Below are 13,240 nucleotides of genomic sequence, written 5' to 3'. Positions count from 1 at the left end.
ACTGAAGCCTGTTTCTCCTGTGCCTCTGCGCAGCTTGTACGGCCCCCAGCCCAGGTCAGGCTTCTGCTGCTTTGTTCCTCGTAGAGCAAGAACCAGCATGTTCACCCAGCCCATGAGCTCATTACACCCCTCTGAGTCCTCCACCTTGGGTGGGATGAACCACTTGCTTTAAAGCCTGAGTGAGCCCAGGCTATCGTGTGAAAGACCTCCATTCAGATAACTGATGCTTCCTACCCACAACACGTGGCCGCTTATGAGGGCTACCTGCTCCTGCCGCGGCCATTGTGCCAGGGGACAGGCAAACTGCGGGATGAAGACCCTGCTCCAAACGTCTCTGGGTGAAAGGAAGCTATTCCTGAACCATACTCTGTCTGTGACCTTGTGTCCCCATGTCAGCACACAGGCTGGCAGCAGTTTTGCTTTGCAGGAATTGCTCCTGGTGGAGTTTGTTCCCTGGCTGGCTGTGCTGCTCTTTACCAGGTCGTTTTCCCTGCAGATACTTCTGCTGAACTACATGTAAGGTACCACCTGAAACAGGACATAAACACATTATATTGCTTAGGTTGTCTGCTGCAAAACGTATTTGGGTACTTGGCGGTGTTTGTTTCAAATTTTACACTGGTCTTCTATAATCCAAATACTGCGTCAGGCAGGCACTGTCAGGATAGAGTTACTATTGTGTGCTCCATCAGCACGCAAAATTGCCTAGAACAGGAAATAACTCAGAAAGGAGGGGAGAAAAGGCAACTTCACTAGAAAATTCAGGTGGATCTTGACATCATCTTAGTTCCTCTATATACCTGGCTTAGCAACAGGGCTGCCTAAATACAGAAGCAATTACTACCAGAACTACCTTACCATTGCTGGCAATTTTAGATATGCACCGGTGGCAGGCTTTCTCCAGGCCGGCAGTCATGGTGAAGAACCTTTTTGGGGTGTCTGTGGGGATACAGAAATTAATATGGTTATGAAAAGTGTCTTTAACTTACTAAATATGGGTCTTTGAGAAACCTGGTCTAGTGGAAGGTATCCCTGCCCATGGCAGGGAGGTTGGAACTAGATGATCTTTAAGGTCTCTTCCAACCCAAACCATTCTATGATTCTATGAAACATCTTGACTCAGAGCCACTCACATACTTCGGCAGGCTTTCAGTACCCTCAGAAAACTCAAATTGTCCACAAATCCAGACAGCGGCCATCAGTGTGGCATATTCAGAGTCAGGCATGCCTTCTAGCAGCTTTGGGCTTGTCTGCTGGTAATAATAGAGCTTTGGGGTCACAGGAAAGCTAGGGGAGACGTATTAATGCTGTCTTCCTGAAAACTGTAAAAGGTTCTGTCTTGACTTTGGGGATGGGGCAGGACAAAGCGTATTTAATTGTTATAAGAAAACCCAATGAAACGGGTAAGGTTCAGGACAAAACCTCTGCAAAAATTATTTAGTGAGCAAAAATGAATTAAAGAAAAGAGGAGGAAAGAGGATGAAATTAGGTTTAAGATCGAGGAGATTCTGAAGAGGAATATAGAAAAAAAACCTGCAAACCACAGGGAGCCCAGAACAAGATGCCTTTGAGAAAAAAGTAGCTGGATTAGAAAGTACCTCTTTGTAAAGAAGAATTTTTATGAGGTGAATTTGAAGAAGAATTTTTATGAGGTGGGGTGAGGGATGAGCAAGCAGCTAGGCATCCAAGGCCTGGGTGTCAGACAGCACTAGACAGTTAAGTAGCATCAAACGTGGAAAACTCACCCCACCCCACCCCCTCCCCAAATTAGCCTCTTCAAATTTCCTAATGATTAAAGAGCAATATTTTAGGCTTAGTCTCTTTCTGTTCTAAACTGACATGAAACCACCCCACTGGGATTTCTCATTATGTAATGCTGAACCCAACCTGGCCCAGAGCCTACTAGGGACCACAGGGCCCCAGACATGTGTTGAAGAAAAAGACAGACTTGTACCACTCAGCTGACATGTGGCCATTATCCCTTCCATAGTCTGTCCAAGCCCTACCAGAGAGGGCTGAGCAGAGCTGGCTGTCTCCTGGGAGCCTACTTTCTCCTGCAAGCCCAGAGTCCCATGAGCTGCAGCAGCACAGGACCGTGTGCTGCAAAGGGGAATGGGATGTTTGCTCTTTGCACATTGGCACTGCAGTTTCTATTTCCTGGCAGTCACTGCAGTAATAGAGGCAGGTCTGGCTTTACCTGTTGGTGAGCAGCCAAGCAAGTAGCAGGGACTGAGACTTTTGCAAACATGTCACTGGATCAGTAACCTGTGCTGAGACACTTGCATGTGGCAGCCAGCCACCAGCATATGTATCCAGCTTCCTAGCATGCATCATGGTATCGGGTGTCTTATGAATTGTAGCCCTCATCTTCATACTATGCCACAAGCCTCATTTGATGGGTGTTACTGCTGCAAATCCCAGTGGACATCTCCATCAATACTGAATGATGGACTGGAATGGAGGTTACATACGAGTGCCTGTCCTCTGGGAAGTGCATACTCCTCATCCCAGCCAGCAAACCTTCTTCAAAAGAGCAAATACTGTGCCTTGGGCTGCAGCTATTGACAAATATTTTAAGGAAGGCAATGAGCACTGTTGCATACTCAGGGAAAACAGGCAGGAGGAAGGGAAACTGATAGTTTCCACAACCGAATAACATATTAATTTTAAACTTTAAAACCTTTGGTGCAGATTTGTTCCTAGAAAGTGCACAATGCATTCATTCTGAGTATGCCAGTGGCGGCTGACATATTCTAAATTATGCAGACATCAGTAATATTAGTCTTCATATGTGTCCATGCCTAGAATAACTTTTATAGCAGTAATTCTTACAGAAACCGTGTTAACAAAACCAATGCCATATTAAAAATTGGTTGAATACCAAATTATCTTGAGCAGAACTGCATGTGGCTGGGAACTCTGTATTTCCATAAGCAGAGGGTAAGACATATGTTTTGTCTAAATTTACTGTTATTTTACACTGAAAGAAAAAGTCAAACTGAAGGAGGACTCGGTATCTGGGAGCATGTCACCATCTAGTGATAGAGCCCAGAAATGACTGTGAATCAGAGCTCTCTGTGTGTGCAGTTTTAACAAGGTGAGATAAAGTAAGCAAATTTGTGATGACTCCACACAAAACGTGTTCACACAAGGACACAACACATATAACTACCAGCCAGTGATTTCAGTTCTTGCTCAGACATTGGCTTTGACTCCTGCAGGACTGACCAATACCTCAGAGAAGTCATTATGTTTGCTGGATAAATCGGTGTTGCACCTTTCCTCCAGCCCTTCAGTGATTCTGCAGAAGCTGCTGTGGCTGGTAAAGGCGAATATTTTCCCGTATAACAGTGCATAAGGGTGCTAAAGTGCAATTCAGCAGCCAGGCAGCTGAAACAGGGAAGCAAACACTGAAGCTCACAGGAAACTGCAAGTGGTGCAACATGAAGACTGGTGGATGTCCTGCTGCACAGTGCCTGCTCCCGCTTTGCTGGTGAGTTGGGAAAGTCACATGAAAAAATGATAAATTCATCCACAACTAGAAAAAAAAGCTAAAGACCGAAGCCAGCTTCTGGACCTCATCCCATTAGTCCTTCCCTGGGGTCACTTCCCTGAGGTGAAGGGACCTGATCTTGTTACAAGGCCCAGCAAGGGGAGGACAAGTTTCTGAGCTCCTTGCAGGAGGCAGGGGCCTCTCCACACCGGTTCTTTTTGGGGCGGAGGGTCGCAACCCAGCCACAGCAGAGCCACAGCATCCCTGTACCTCCCGCAGCCTGTCCAGCACTTCCCCAGCCAGTGCCCTCTCCAGTTGTGGCTGGTGCCCAGGTTCGCTGCTGCCCACCTGGTGCTCATGCTGGGTCCCACATTGCTGCCTTCTGTTGTAATTTGGTTTCTTGTCCCCAGCAAGCAGAGGTGGTAAGTCTCTGTAGCACAGAACCCCATCCCTGCTCCTTTGTTATTTCAGGCAGTTTTAGCTTTGAACTGTTTTCCTGCTCATTATTCTCATCCTAAATGTTTAGTAACATGAGTCAAAAGAAGAGGAGCACTGGTGCCTCCCTGACCCACAGCAAAGTCAAAAGACAGCTTCACACTGGCCCCACCATATGTCAGCCCGAACAAGAGCCACCTCCACGCTTGTCCTACGGTGTTCAGTCTTCTCAAACTGAGCTCTGCCCTCTCCCAGGTTCAGGTGCCCCACTCTGCTCTGGTGAACACAGCAGGCAGAGTGGATGGGGCTTCCTAGGACCCCAGTTCTCACTCAACAGCTCCCAACTACTGGGGCATCCTGCTGGGATACGGTAGGTGCACATGGGCCAGCAAGCCCCTCTGGAGCAAGTTCTTTTCTCTAAAGACGACTAGAGGATATGGTTTCTTTTTATTTTTTCAAAAATATTCAGAGCAAAGTCCACTTCCAGACCCAATTTTTTCCTAACAAACCACAAAGCCCCACACTGCCTTTTATCACGGCACATCATCCACTTCCCAGCAAATCCCTCTTACCTGAGAGTGCTGTGGGTGCTGAATCCGTTCACCTGCACAAGCGGGAGACCAGGCAGAGGAACTGCAAAATCCAGCCTTCAGTGAAAGCCAGCTGGGAGAGTCCTCTCTGGTGGGACCCTAGAGCTGTGCTTGGCTCCCCAGGACCCTGCCCGTGAGCGGTTACGTGCAGGGGGGGCTCAGTTGCACTTATTCCATGTGGCTGCCCGCTCGCACACCTCTCAGCAGCAGCACCGCGGGAGCTGTGGGATGCGGGAGCGATTGCCGGCAGAGCCCATTCTCATTAGTTTCCCCACTCCCACGGTAGGCTGGAGCCACAGCCCACCCTGCGCTGTTTCAGGATGTCAGCAGGGGGAAGCAAAGGACCCCACACATCTGTGACTGTACTGGAGGAAAAAAAAAAAAAAAAATCTTTCGCACAGTCTTTTATTTTAGAAAAAAAATATTCAGAAATCAGTAGTGAGTGGTAAGTACTTGGTTTGTTCTTCTTGCAGTTTCCTCCCTCTCATATCGGTGCAGTTGCTAGAGCTCTTTGCAAACTGCTACATACTTAACCTTAACTGTTTGATAGTTTATATGTCTTGTGTCACCCTGGCAGAGGTCTGTTTGCTAGGTGGTTACTTGCTAGGTTGCCTTCCCATCAGCAGGTGACAATTTTGTATCTCAGGTCTAACTATAGGTGTGGCATCATTTTAATGTATAAAATGTAGTGCAATCAAAGCCTTTGCTTTTCTGGTTTGGCTCTTTAGATCACATTTTTCACACACATGAGGCCTCAGAGGAGGCTGTGTGGCTCAAGGAGACCTGCTGCAGGGCACAGCACTGTGGGAAGGCTACCAAATATTAGACTTTTTGATAAAATGGTGAGAAATATCAGCACTGAAAGCAGGGATCAAAAAGAGGTCCAGCCTCCCACACCAGCGACTAGGCAATTCCATGAGCCATCAACTCCATGTGAAGAGGTAGCAGCAACTCCTAGGGAAGATGTTAGATGCAGAATGTGGGGCAGCAGCAAACGCAGAACAGGATAAAATCCCAACTAGGGTTGATTCTGCAGCTATAAAGCAAGATAATTTCAGAGACAAGAAGAGGAATTTTGTCAGTGTGTCTTCCAAGTCCCAGGCTGGAAGCCTGGAAAGTTTTTTAATTGAGGAAGTTCAGCAGTGAAGTAAAGAGTGAGACTAAGGCTTTTATTCATTGCACTTAAGCAAGGGTTTATTTGAGCACTTAAACAGGGAACCCAGCTCCTCTGTATAGTCAATGAAGATAGTGGGGAGACACTTCTGGAATTCTGATGCTTTCCACTGGTGCTGGAAGAGACACAGCAGGAAGACACATACTGGCTACTGAGACACACCGGCCGAGTGGCCAAACCAGACAGCCTGGCTTTATGTGATCCTAGTTCTTCTTTGCTACAGTCTGATATAGCTCCTTCTTCCAGCAGAGAAAACCACTCTTCCTGTGGTTGTTCCCAGGCCAGTGCCTGGCATGGACATCAACAAGGATTTCAGTTATCTCCAGTGTCTGTGCCTTCTTTTAGGGTGCTTTTTCTCACCCTCTGCAAAGCTCTGAGGCAAATTTTGAGTTGCCCATGACTGCTGAGGTCATGCCACAGTGGTCACATGTTCTAACCTACAGCCTTCTAGCTTGTGGGCTGATCTCCTTGTGACTGCTGAGGTCACTGGGATGAGCTGAGCAAAGGGACTCTGTGATGCTGCCACCAAAAGCACAAACCAAAGCATGGTCTCCTCAAACACCAGCCCTCTCTCAGACCAGGAGGGACTTTTACAGACACACACCAGATGCCTTTTTGGAAGCAGTTCCATCTCACCATGGATTTTTCTGGCTACTTAATGATTAGTGTGGAGAGGAAAAGGGCCTTTTAGAGATGTTGTCTTTCCTTTTTAGTTTGCATTTATTTTCAGTTTATTTTCACCCTCCATATAGGGTGAGTACTGTTGCCACAGGGCTTTCTCCTAACTTGATGACTCAGAAGTCAAAATCAACATGAAAATACTCCCCCATCTCCTACATCATTTTGTTCTTTTCAAATTGGAGGAGTCTGACTGTTTTCTTGAATGCTGCATGTAATCAGGAATGTTACATTTTCTTGTATAAATTATCCTCGTGTATTGAAATATAAACAGCCCATGGGAAAGAAGTTCAATGTACATTTAATTTCTTCCATTGTTCGAGGCAAAAGAAGTGTACTTATCTGCTGAGAAATACTCTGCTTACGCAGGGGAAACCAATCATCAGTACTGATTTACCAGCATTTTAATGATTGCCTGTAGGGATCCCAGAAATTATAACATTCCATCATCACAAGAAGATCATGGAAAAAATAATGGGGACCAGGAGTTCCTGTGGCAAGTGCAGCTGGTGTTGACAATGACACTTTGGCATACCATTAAACTGCTTGGTTCTGGTGACTCTAAAGGAAAATTTGAGGCAGCCTTAGGCAGATACTGGGACTAGAAGTGCTATTGGTCCAAAGTCCCCTGGGTTGTGAGAGCCAGGAGGTGACCACCTCCATCTCCTTGGATGGTCTGGAAGCTGCAGAACTCAGTTCAGGGCAGACACTGTGAAACACTTTTGTCTCCTGACACACACAAGATCAGACCAGGCGCTTTTTTCTCACACACATCACTGAGAAGATGTTTTTGCATGGCTGTCATAATAAATAACAGAGACGCATGAAGCCTGCTGCTGTGGATGTTTCAGTTCCTCGGCTTCTTCCTACAAGACTGTCTTGGGGAAGGGAGGTTTATGTGCCAGTCTCTGTGGCAGTTTACTTGGCCAGTGCCCAGGAAGCAAGGCAGAAAATGAAAAAGTATCATACTGTCTGCTTCACACTTCTCCTTACTCAGAACAATTTATCATAAGGTAGTCTAGGCCTAAGGAATAGAGAGGCAAAGGATAAAATGTGCTGGATAGCCTATGGGGACATGTCTAGTAAGGGATAACTGCTCATGTTGCATCTTTCCCTCAGCTGGGTTGCTTAGATGATCTCTTTTTTCTACTTTAGATATGCAACATGCAAGCAAAGCAGGACAAGATTTGTCTTGTTTCTGTAGGAAAGGAGATTGTGAGACACAAAGGTACCAGCTGTGGATGAGGATGTGTGCGAGCCTCCAGCCCCACATGTTGGGAGATAATCCTGGGAAAGTAACAGGAGATGTACCCTGGGCTAAATGTCCTCACCTCATTTGCTTCTATGTCATAGTCTTCAATTACTCTATCAAATTCAATCAACTACAGCAAGTAGATTCACAAGTTATTAGATGGAACAACCAGACAGAAAGACCCAAGGCAACAAATGCACACAGCATGTTTCCATTGGAAGCCGGGCTAAAACAAAACACCAGTGTTTGAAAAGTTACTAATGAAATTACGTCCTTAGGAATGTTTGCTGGTTTCCTGCAGGGGAAAAAAACCCAACTTTATTTCATTTTTACTGAATGACATTCATCAGAGATTGTTTCCCACTGGTAATTCAGGAGATAAACCTGTGTATTGTTCTGTGTAAAGAAAATTTTCCTTGAAATAATAAATACCTTTATCTAAAAAACCCCGTCCTCTGTTCCCCTGCTTACCCACCAAAGTAACAAACTGCCCAAATTAATGTAAGCAAAATTTACCCATAAACCCAGAATATTAACTGGGAAATTTCTGTGCTCTTGAAACTTAAAATAAGAGAAAGTGGAATTACTAGAAGTATAAAAGCCAAAGCCCCCGTTGAGGTCCATGTATTTTTTGTTTATGTCACTACAGAGTGTGCTAGACAAATGGGTAGAGTTTGTAAAATCCTTTGGGAATCCCTGAAAAATGAAGTGGGGAAAAAAAGATTAGCTCCTCACACAAGGGCATAATAAAACTGCTGAACATTTCTGTCTTAATTGTGCTTCATGATAGAGTATAGGGGAAAGTTATCACAACTGAATAAAATGCTAAACTCTCCTAGCAGCAGAATGCCTCTTTTAATGTAACAGCAGGAATAAACCTCTCACTTCTAAAATATATTGACAAAAAAGGGCTAATAACTCATAAAGGTTTTACATACAATGAAAAAGAAAAGTCAAAGCCTGTAAAGTTACTATGCATGAAATATGAACATTTAAATCAGCCGTTTAATTTGCACTTCTGATCAGAGCTAATATTCCCATTGCATACAACCATAATAAAACACACTTCCACTGACAACAGAAAATATTGGGCATTTTCATTTCTTTTATTTCAGTTTCTTACTCATAAAATATGCCTTTTACCACCTGTCAGTGCATTTATCCTCCTCAGTTGTAAGATAGCAAACCATACTTGACATGGTATCTGTTCAACATAACTGAAATCTAATCCTCCAAATGCGAGGACCACAATCCCTACTTGTACCCTTAACTCATGGGAAACAGAACCATATGCTTAGTGTAGAGTAATTACTGTGAACAATAATGAGAAAAGTTGCTGAGGGGATTTCAAAGCAGAAATACCGCAGAACAGAACAGTTAAGCGGCTGCAAATGAGTTATGATGGAGTTTAGTGCAGTGTTGAGATGTGTGGAGTTAGGAGTCTCCAGTGGAGTTGCCTACCTATTAGGGTCTGGGGAGAGCAATGGTTTGATTTAGTTCCCTAAATGCATCCCCCCTGGGATGCTGTAGGTATCCTACCTAGCCTGCAGCCACCAGACCAGAAGGGTGTGGGTCTCCTGTAGGTCCCGTCTCATATCTGCCAGCCCTGGATAGATGTCCTGGGTAATTGAGGGCACCTCAAACAGTTCTGGAAGCCTATATTTATTTGAACAGCTCTTGCATTGGCTAGGTCTGCACTGTGATGTGGTGCTGGGCATCTATGTCATGTGTAGATGCCCGTATCACTTGTCAGCCTCATTTATTTATGTGCAGTCTGGGTCCCAGTGCCACCTCTGTGGTCTGTGTAGGCAGGAAAGGCAGGAGTTGGTTAAGTTTGTGATGCTTTCTTCTGTAGGGCTGTGTCAGGGCAGGGGGGTGGATGCTGGAGTCCTCACACATATATGAAATAACCCCATATGCATCTGTATATATGTATATTTAGGTAATGCGTTCAACTCTTTACTTTGGGAGATGAAACCTTGCCTCATGAAGCCTCTCCAAGTCCCATAACCTAGGACTCACCTCACTGGCTCCTGATTCCCATTGCCAGCCCACAAGGCTTGGTCCCAGGCTGCAGCTGAGAGGTTTGAGATGGGGAGTCTGGACTTGTGGAATGCTTGTAAGAAAGGTGCTTCAGTGGCAACCAGCCCATGGCTTCTCGCAGCCATGTCTTCCATGCACAGAGCATCGTCTTGTGGCTGAAGAAGGCATCTAGAGCAGGCCCTAAGCCCTTCATAAAGAAAATGCTTTCTTCAACAGAGATGATTCATTTCAGGCCAGTTTCTATTTGAGCAAGAGCCTAAGGAGATTCCCTGGGGACCTGAAGATCTTCCTCCACAAAGAGGGGGTGATAGCAGCTCTTCAGGCAGCTGATGCAGTACTGTCATGGGATAACAAACATAATATTTTGGGGTCCCTTTGGGTCTGTTCAAAAACTCTGTATCCTGGGCTTCAGGTGCCAACAGATACAATTTTAGACCTACTTGCAGTGGATGAGAAAGCTGGATTAGGAGCCAACTCAGCTTGGAGCTATAGTAAATCCAGCCTCTGGCTGATACCTGAGCAAGCAGAGTCAATGCAAATGATCCCTTTCTGGTGAAATGCTAGGCCTATCGTTGCTTCTCCTGCGGAACATCTGTTTCAGAGGTGTTCTGGCATTTAGGCCCAGTTTTAAATTTTGCTGTCCCAAAGAGCTTGTGAGCAAGATGTGATGTGGTTTATTTGGGCTGCACGAGTATCTCAAGTCTCACCAGATGGCACTATGCTCAAAGGTTGACTCTGGCACAAGGGAGGACAAGGTGTCCAAGCAGGAGGTGTAGAGGTGTTGGTATGGAGTGTAGCTACAAAAGCAAGTTCCTAGTACTTGGCTGACAAGCTGCATCTCCTGGTGCACAACCTTAACATGCCCCAAATGAGACTCCACTCAAAAGTGGGGGAAGATGTTGAAAGTCATGTTTCTTTGCACGTGGGGTAAGCTCCAGGTGCCTTCAGCACAGCCCTTGGAGGGAGCACCATGACCCATGCATTGAACACACCAGATGGCAACCCCATTCACAAGGTGTTTTGTGTTTTCATACTGTTTCACTGGGGTAGCAATTCCAGGAGTCCTCTTTGGCTGAAATGAACAGTTAACACTCACGCAGGTTAGCATAAGAGCAGCAGTGGCTTAGTGCTGTCAGAGCAGGGCCTGCCACAGAGCTCTGCTTGCGACCATGCCCCATGGGGTTAACGGGTATAGAAAGGCTTGGACAGAGGTCTCTGCACTCGGGACAATTCTCCCCCCTCCGTTGTAGGCACTCTCTGGATATCACTTGTCCTCCACTGCAGTGACCAGCTCTCCGACACGTGGCCAGCTAGCTGCAACTGGGCTGTAGCTGCCTGGCCACAAAGCTTGTAACAGGGCTTGTAACCAGCCATGGCTGTATGGTTGGAACCAGCCATGTCTAGATGCCCTCAGAGAATTAGGAAATGAGGGGAAGACTGAGCAGGGTGGGATGGGACTGAGCAAATACTGTGCTGAGAAGCCACAGTGATGCTGAAACACCAGTGCTTGTCTGATATCAGATGGCTGAGCCCTTACCCATCCCTGCACCGCCACAGCCCTCTGCACAGTTCCCCTCTGCAACAAGAGTTTGTTCACAGGATTCATACACATTCTCCCCATGGCACAAACCAAACAGCTATCTCGAGAGTGGCAATTCTCAGGAAGAAGAAATCAATAATTTTAAAATTCAGTGGAATCCTTAATTTGTGTGGAGAGATAAAGAGTGGGAAGAAGGAAAGGGAGAAAGAGCAGAAGAGATGGGGACAAGAGGTGTTGGATGTGTTGCTCTTAACACTGATTTTCTGCTCTATATCTACTTGTGGTTTGCTTTTCTGGTTCAGAGACTAAGTAGAAGATCAAAATATCTAAGGTGCTTGTATATCTTCTTATTCACAGGTGGAAAATAGAAGAGCAGCAAATAAGGTATTTGACATACATGCAGGTGACTGCAGGTAGCACAGTCAAAGCTGGTTTTAAGGGATACCAGATTCGATGTAGGCTTCAAGTAAGGTCCTCAACAGGGACTCAGCACAGAAGGATGATTTCAGTGTGCTTTTTACTCTGAGGCAGAACAGAACCAGATTACTCAGTATTTTCCACTAGCCTTCAAAAATAGTGTGCATATGAGGCCTGAAGTGTTAATTTGCAGTAAATTATATGCTCTGTGACATTTCTTTGAATCATAGTTGGGGTCACAGGAACCCGAGATCTATAAGACCAGGACTTAGTGTACAGTGAAAATTAGTTATGAATAATTTAGGACCAGAGTTTATATATCCTGTAGCCAAATTAGCTAAGAAGGCATGTCACGATATGGACTTAATATCTCTGGGGGTAGGAAAGTTGCACCAAAGACAGAGTGTGACAATTTTGTTGGATGTACTTAGCTCTGTGTACTAGAAAGATGTGAGCAGTAATTGAAAGAAAAGATCTCTGTCCTTTTTGGAGTCTGCTCAGCTCAAACCCTGCCTGTGTAACAGGTACTTGTCTGACCTCAGCCTAAACCACAGAAAAATTATATTTGCTCTTTTTTTTTTTTTTTTTTTTTTTTTTTTTTAATTCTGTGTGTTCACCTTTGAGGCGTTACAGTGGAGCGACTGTGTTGGAAGACATTCACCAGGATCGTCCCTTCTGTTCAGACAGTGACCTAACCAGAAAGTCTGAGGTCATTTTAGTGATCTCTTTGAAGCCTCAGTTCACTGATTACCTCAGGTTACTTACAGCCTGACATTTAATACTTTATTTCCAGGAAAGTTAATCCCTGCTTTACCTGACCTTTTGGCCATTAATTTCTTCCACAGGAATTATGGATTGACGATGCTGTTCCTTCATGTGTGCCTGGTTCATTAAGCCATGCAAGGTACTTGCTGCCCGCTACAGAAGAGCCCAAGACAGAGGTCACAGCAGTCCTGCACTGAGCAGGACAAGACATCTCTCTCCACTTAGAGTCTCTTCTTCCACACATATTTAGCACTTGACAGTGGAAGAGATCATGATGATAATGTGTGAAAACACTCATCACTTTTGCAGATTATTTGGAACAAAGTAAGCAAGGAAGAATGAAAAGAGCCTTTCCCTTTTGCTTCACTAGAGAGTCGATCAGGCTCCAAGTTTTCCGTCATCATTGTGGCAAATCTACCATTCAAGAACATCAGATCCACATAAATTGTAATATGTACTGAGCTTTTCCTTAATGCACATAAGGCTTTGCTGGTCAGTCTTGCATGGGGACATATTGGTCATTTAGTAGCTGTGAAGGCACTTCTTACCTGATCTTTGTTTCTGATCTGTAAAATAGAGGTGATGATGTACCTTCTTCCTCTATTGAATGTCTGTTCAGTCTGTTTTGGCTAAATTCTCCAAGAAGGTTAGTGTCCTGTTTTGTAAAAGCAACAGGCAGTCTGAATGCTAAGTCTGGTGAGATCCTGGTGAGTTACTGTCATGAATAATAATAATTATAGAATCATATGGTGTATATTTTTAATCAACACTGCTGACTTGAATTTCTTCAGTATTAGGAAAATAGCAATATTGTTATTTGCTAAAAATTATAGCAAAAGTAGAGAAGAAAAAA

General features: G+C 45.0%; 1 protein-coding gene and 1 long non-coding RNA gene across 3 annotated transcripts in view; one reads left to right on the top strand and one right to left on the bottom strand.

Annotated features, from left to right (window-relative positions):
* Window positions 1-934, bottom strand: part of TMEM272 (transmembrane protein 272) — an 18,416-nt gene extending 17,482 nt beyond the window's left edge. Inside the window, exon 1 of one of the 2 annotated variants that reach the window (XM_026852010.1) lies at window positions 859-934. In XM_026852010.1, the coding sequence (XP_026707811.1) occupies window positions 859-916 (58 nt within the window). In that variant the 5' untranslated portion in view covers window positions 917-934. The remainder of the gene's footprint in view (window positions 1-858) is intronic. The other variant, XM_026852019.1, reaches the window with a different exon arrangement.
* Window positions 1-13,240, top strand: part of LOC113481943 — a 16,392-nt gene extending 3,152 nt beyond the window's left edge. The window contains exon 2 of the long non-coding RNA XR_003398747.1: window positions 12,468-13,240. This is a non-coding gene — a long non-coding RNA (uncharacterized LOC113481943). The remainder of the gene's footprint in view (window positions 1-12,467) is intronic.

The sequence above is a fragment of the Athene cunicularia genome, assembly GCF_003259725.1.
Source record: "Athene cunicularia isolate RWA chromosome 1 unlocalized genomic scaffold, athCun1 chr1_part1, whole genome shotgun sequence".
NCBI lineage: Eukaryota > Metazoa > Chordata > Aves > Strigiformes > Strigidae > Athene > Athene cunicularia.
This window is presented reverse-complemented; position numbering and strand designations above follow the sequence as displayed.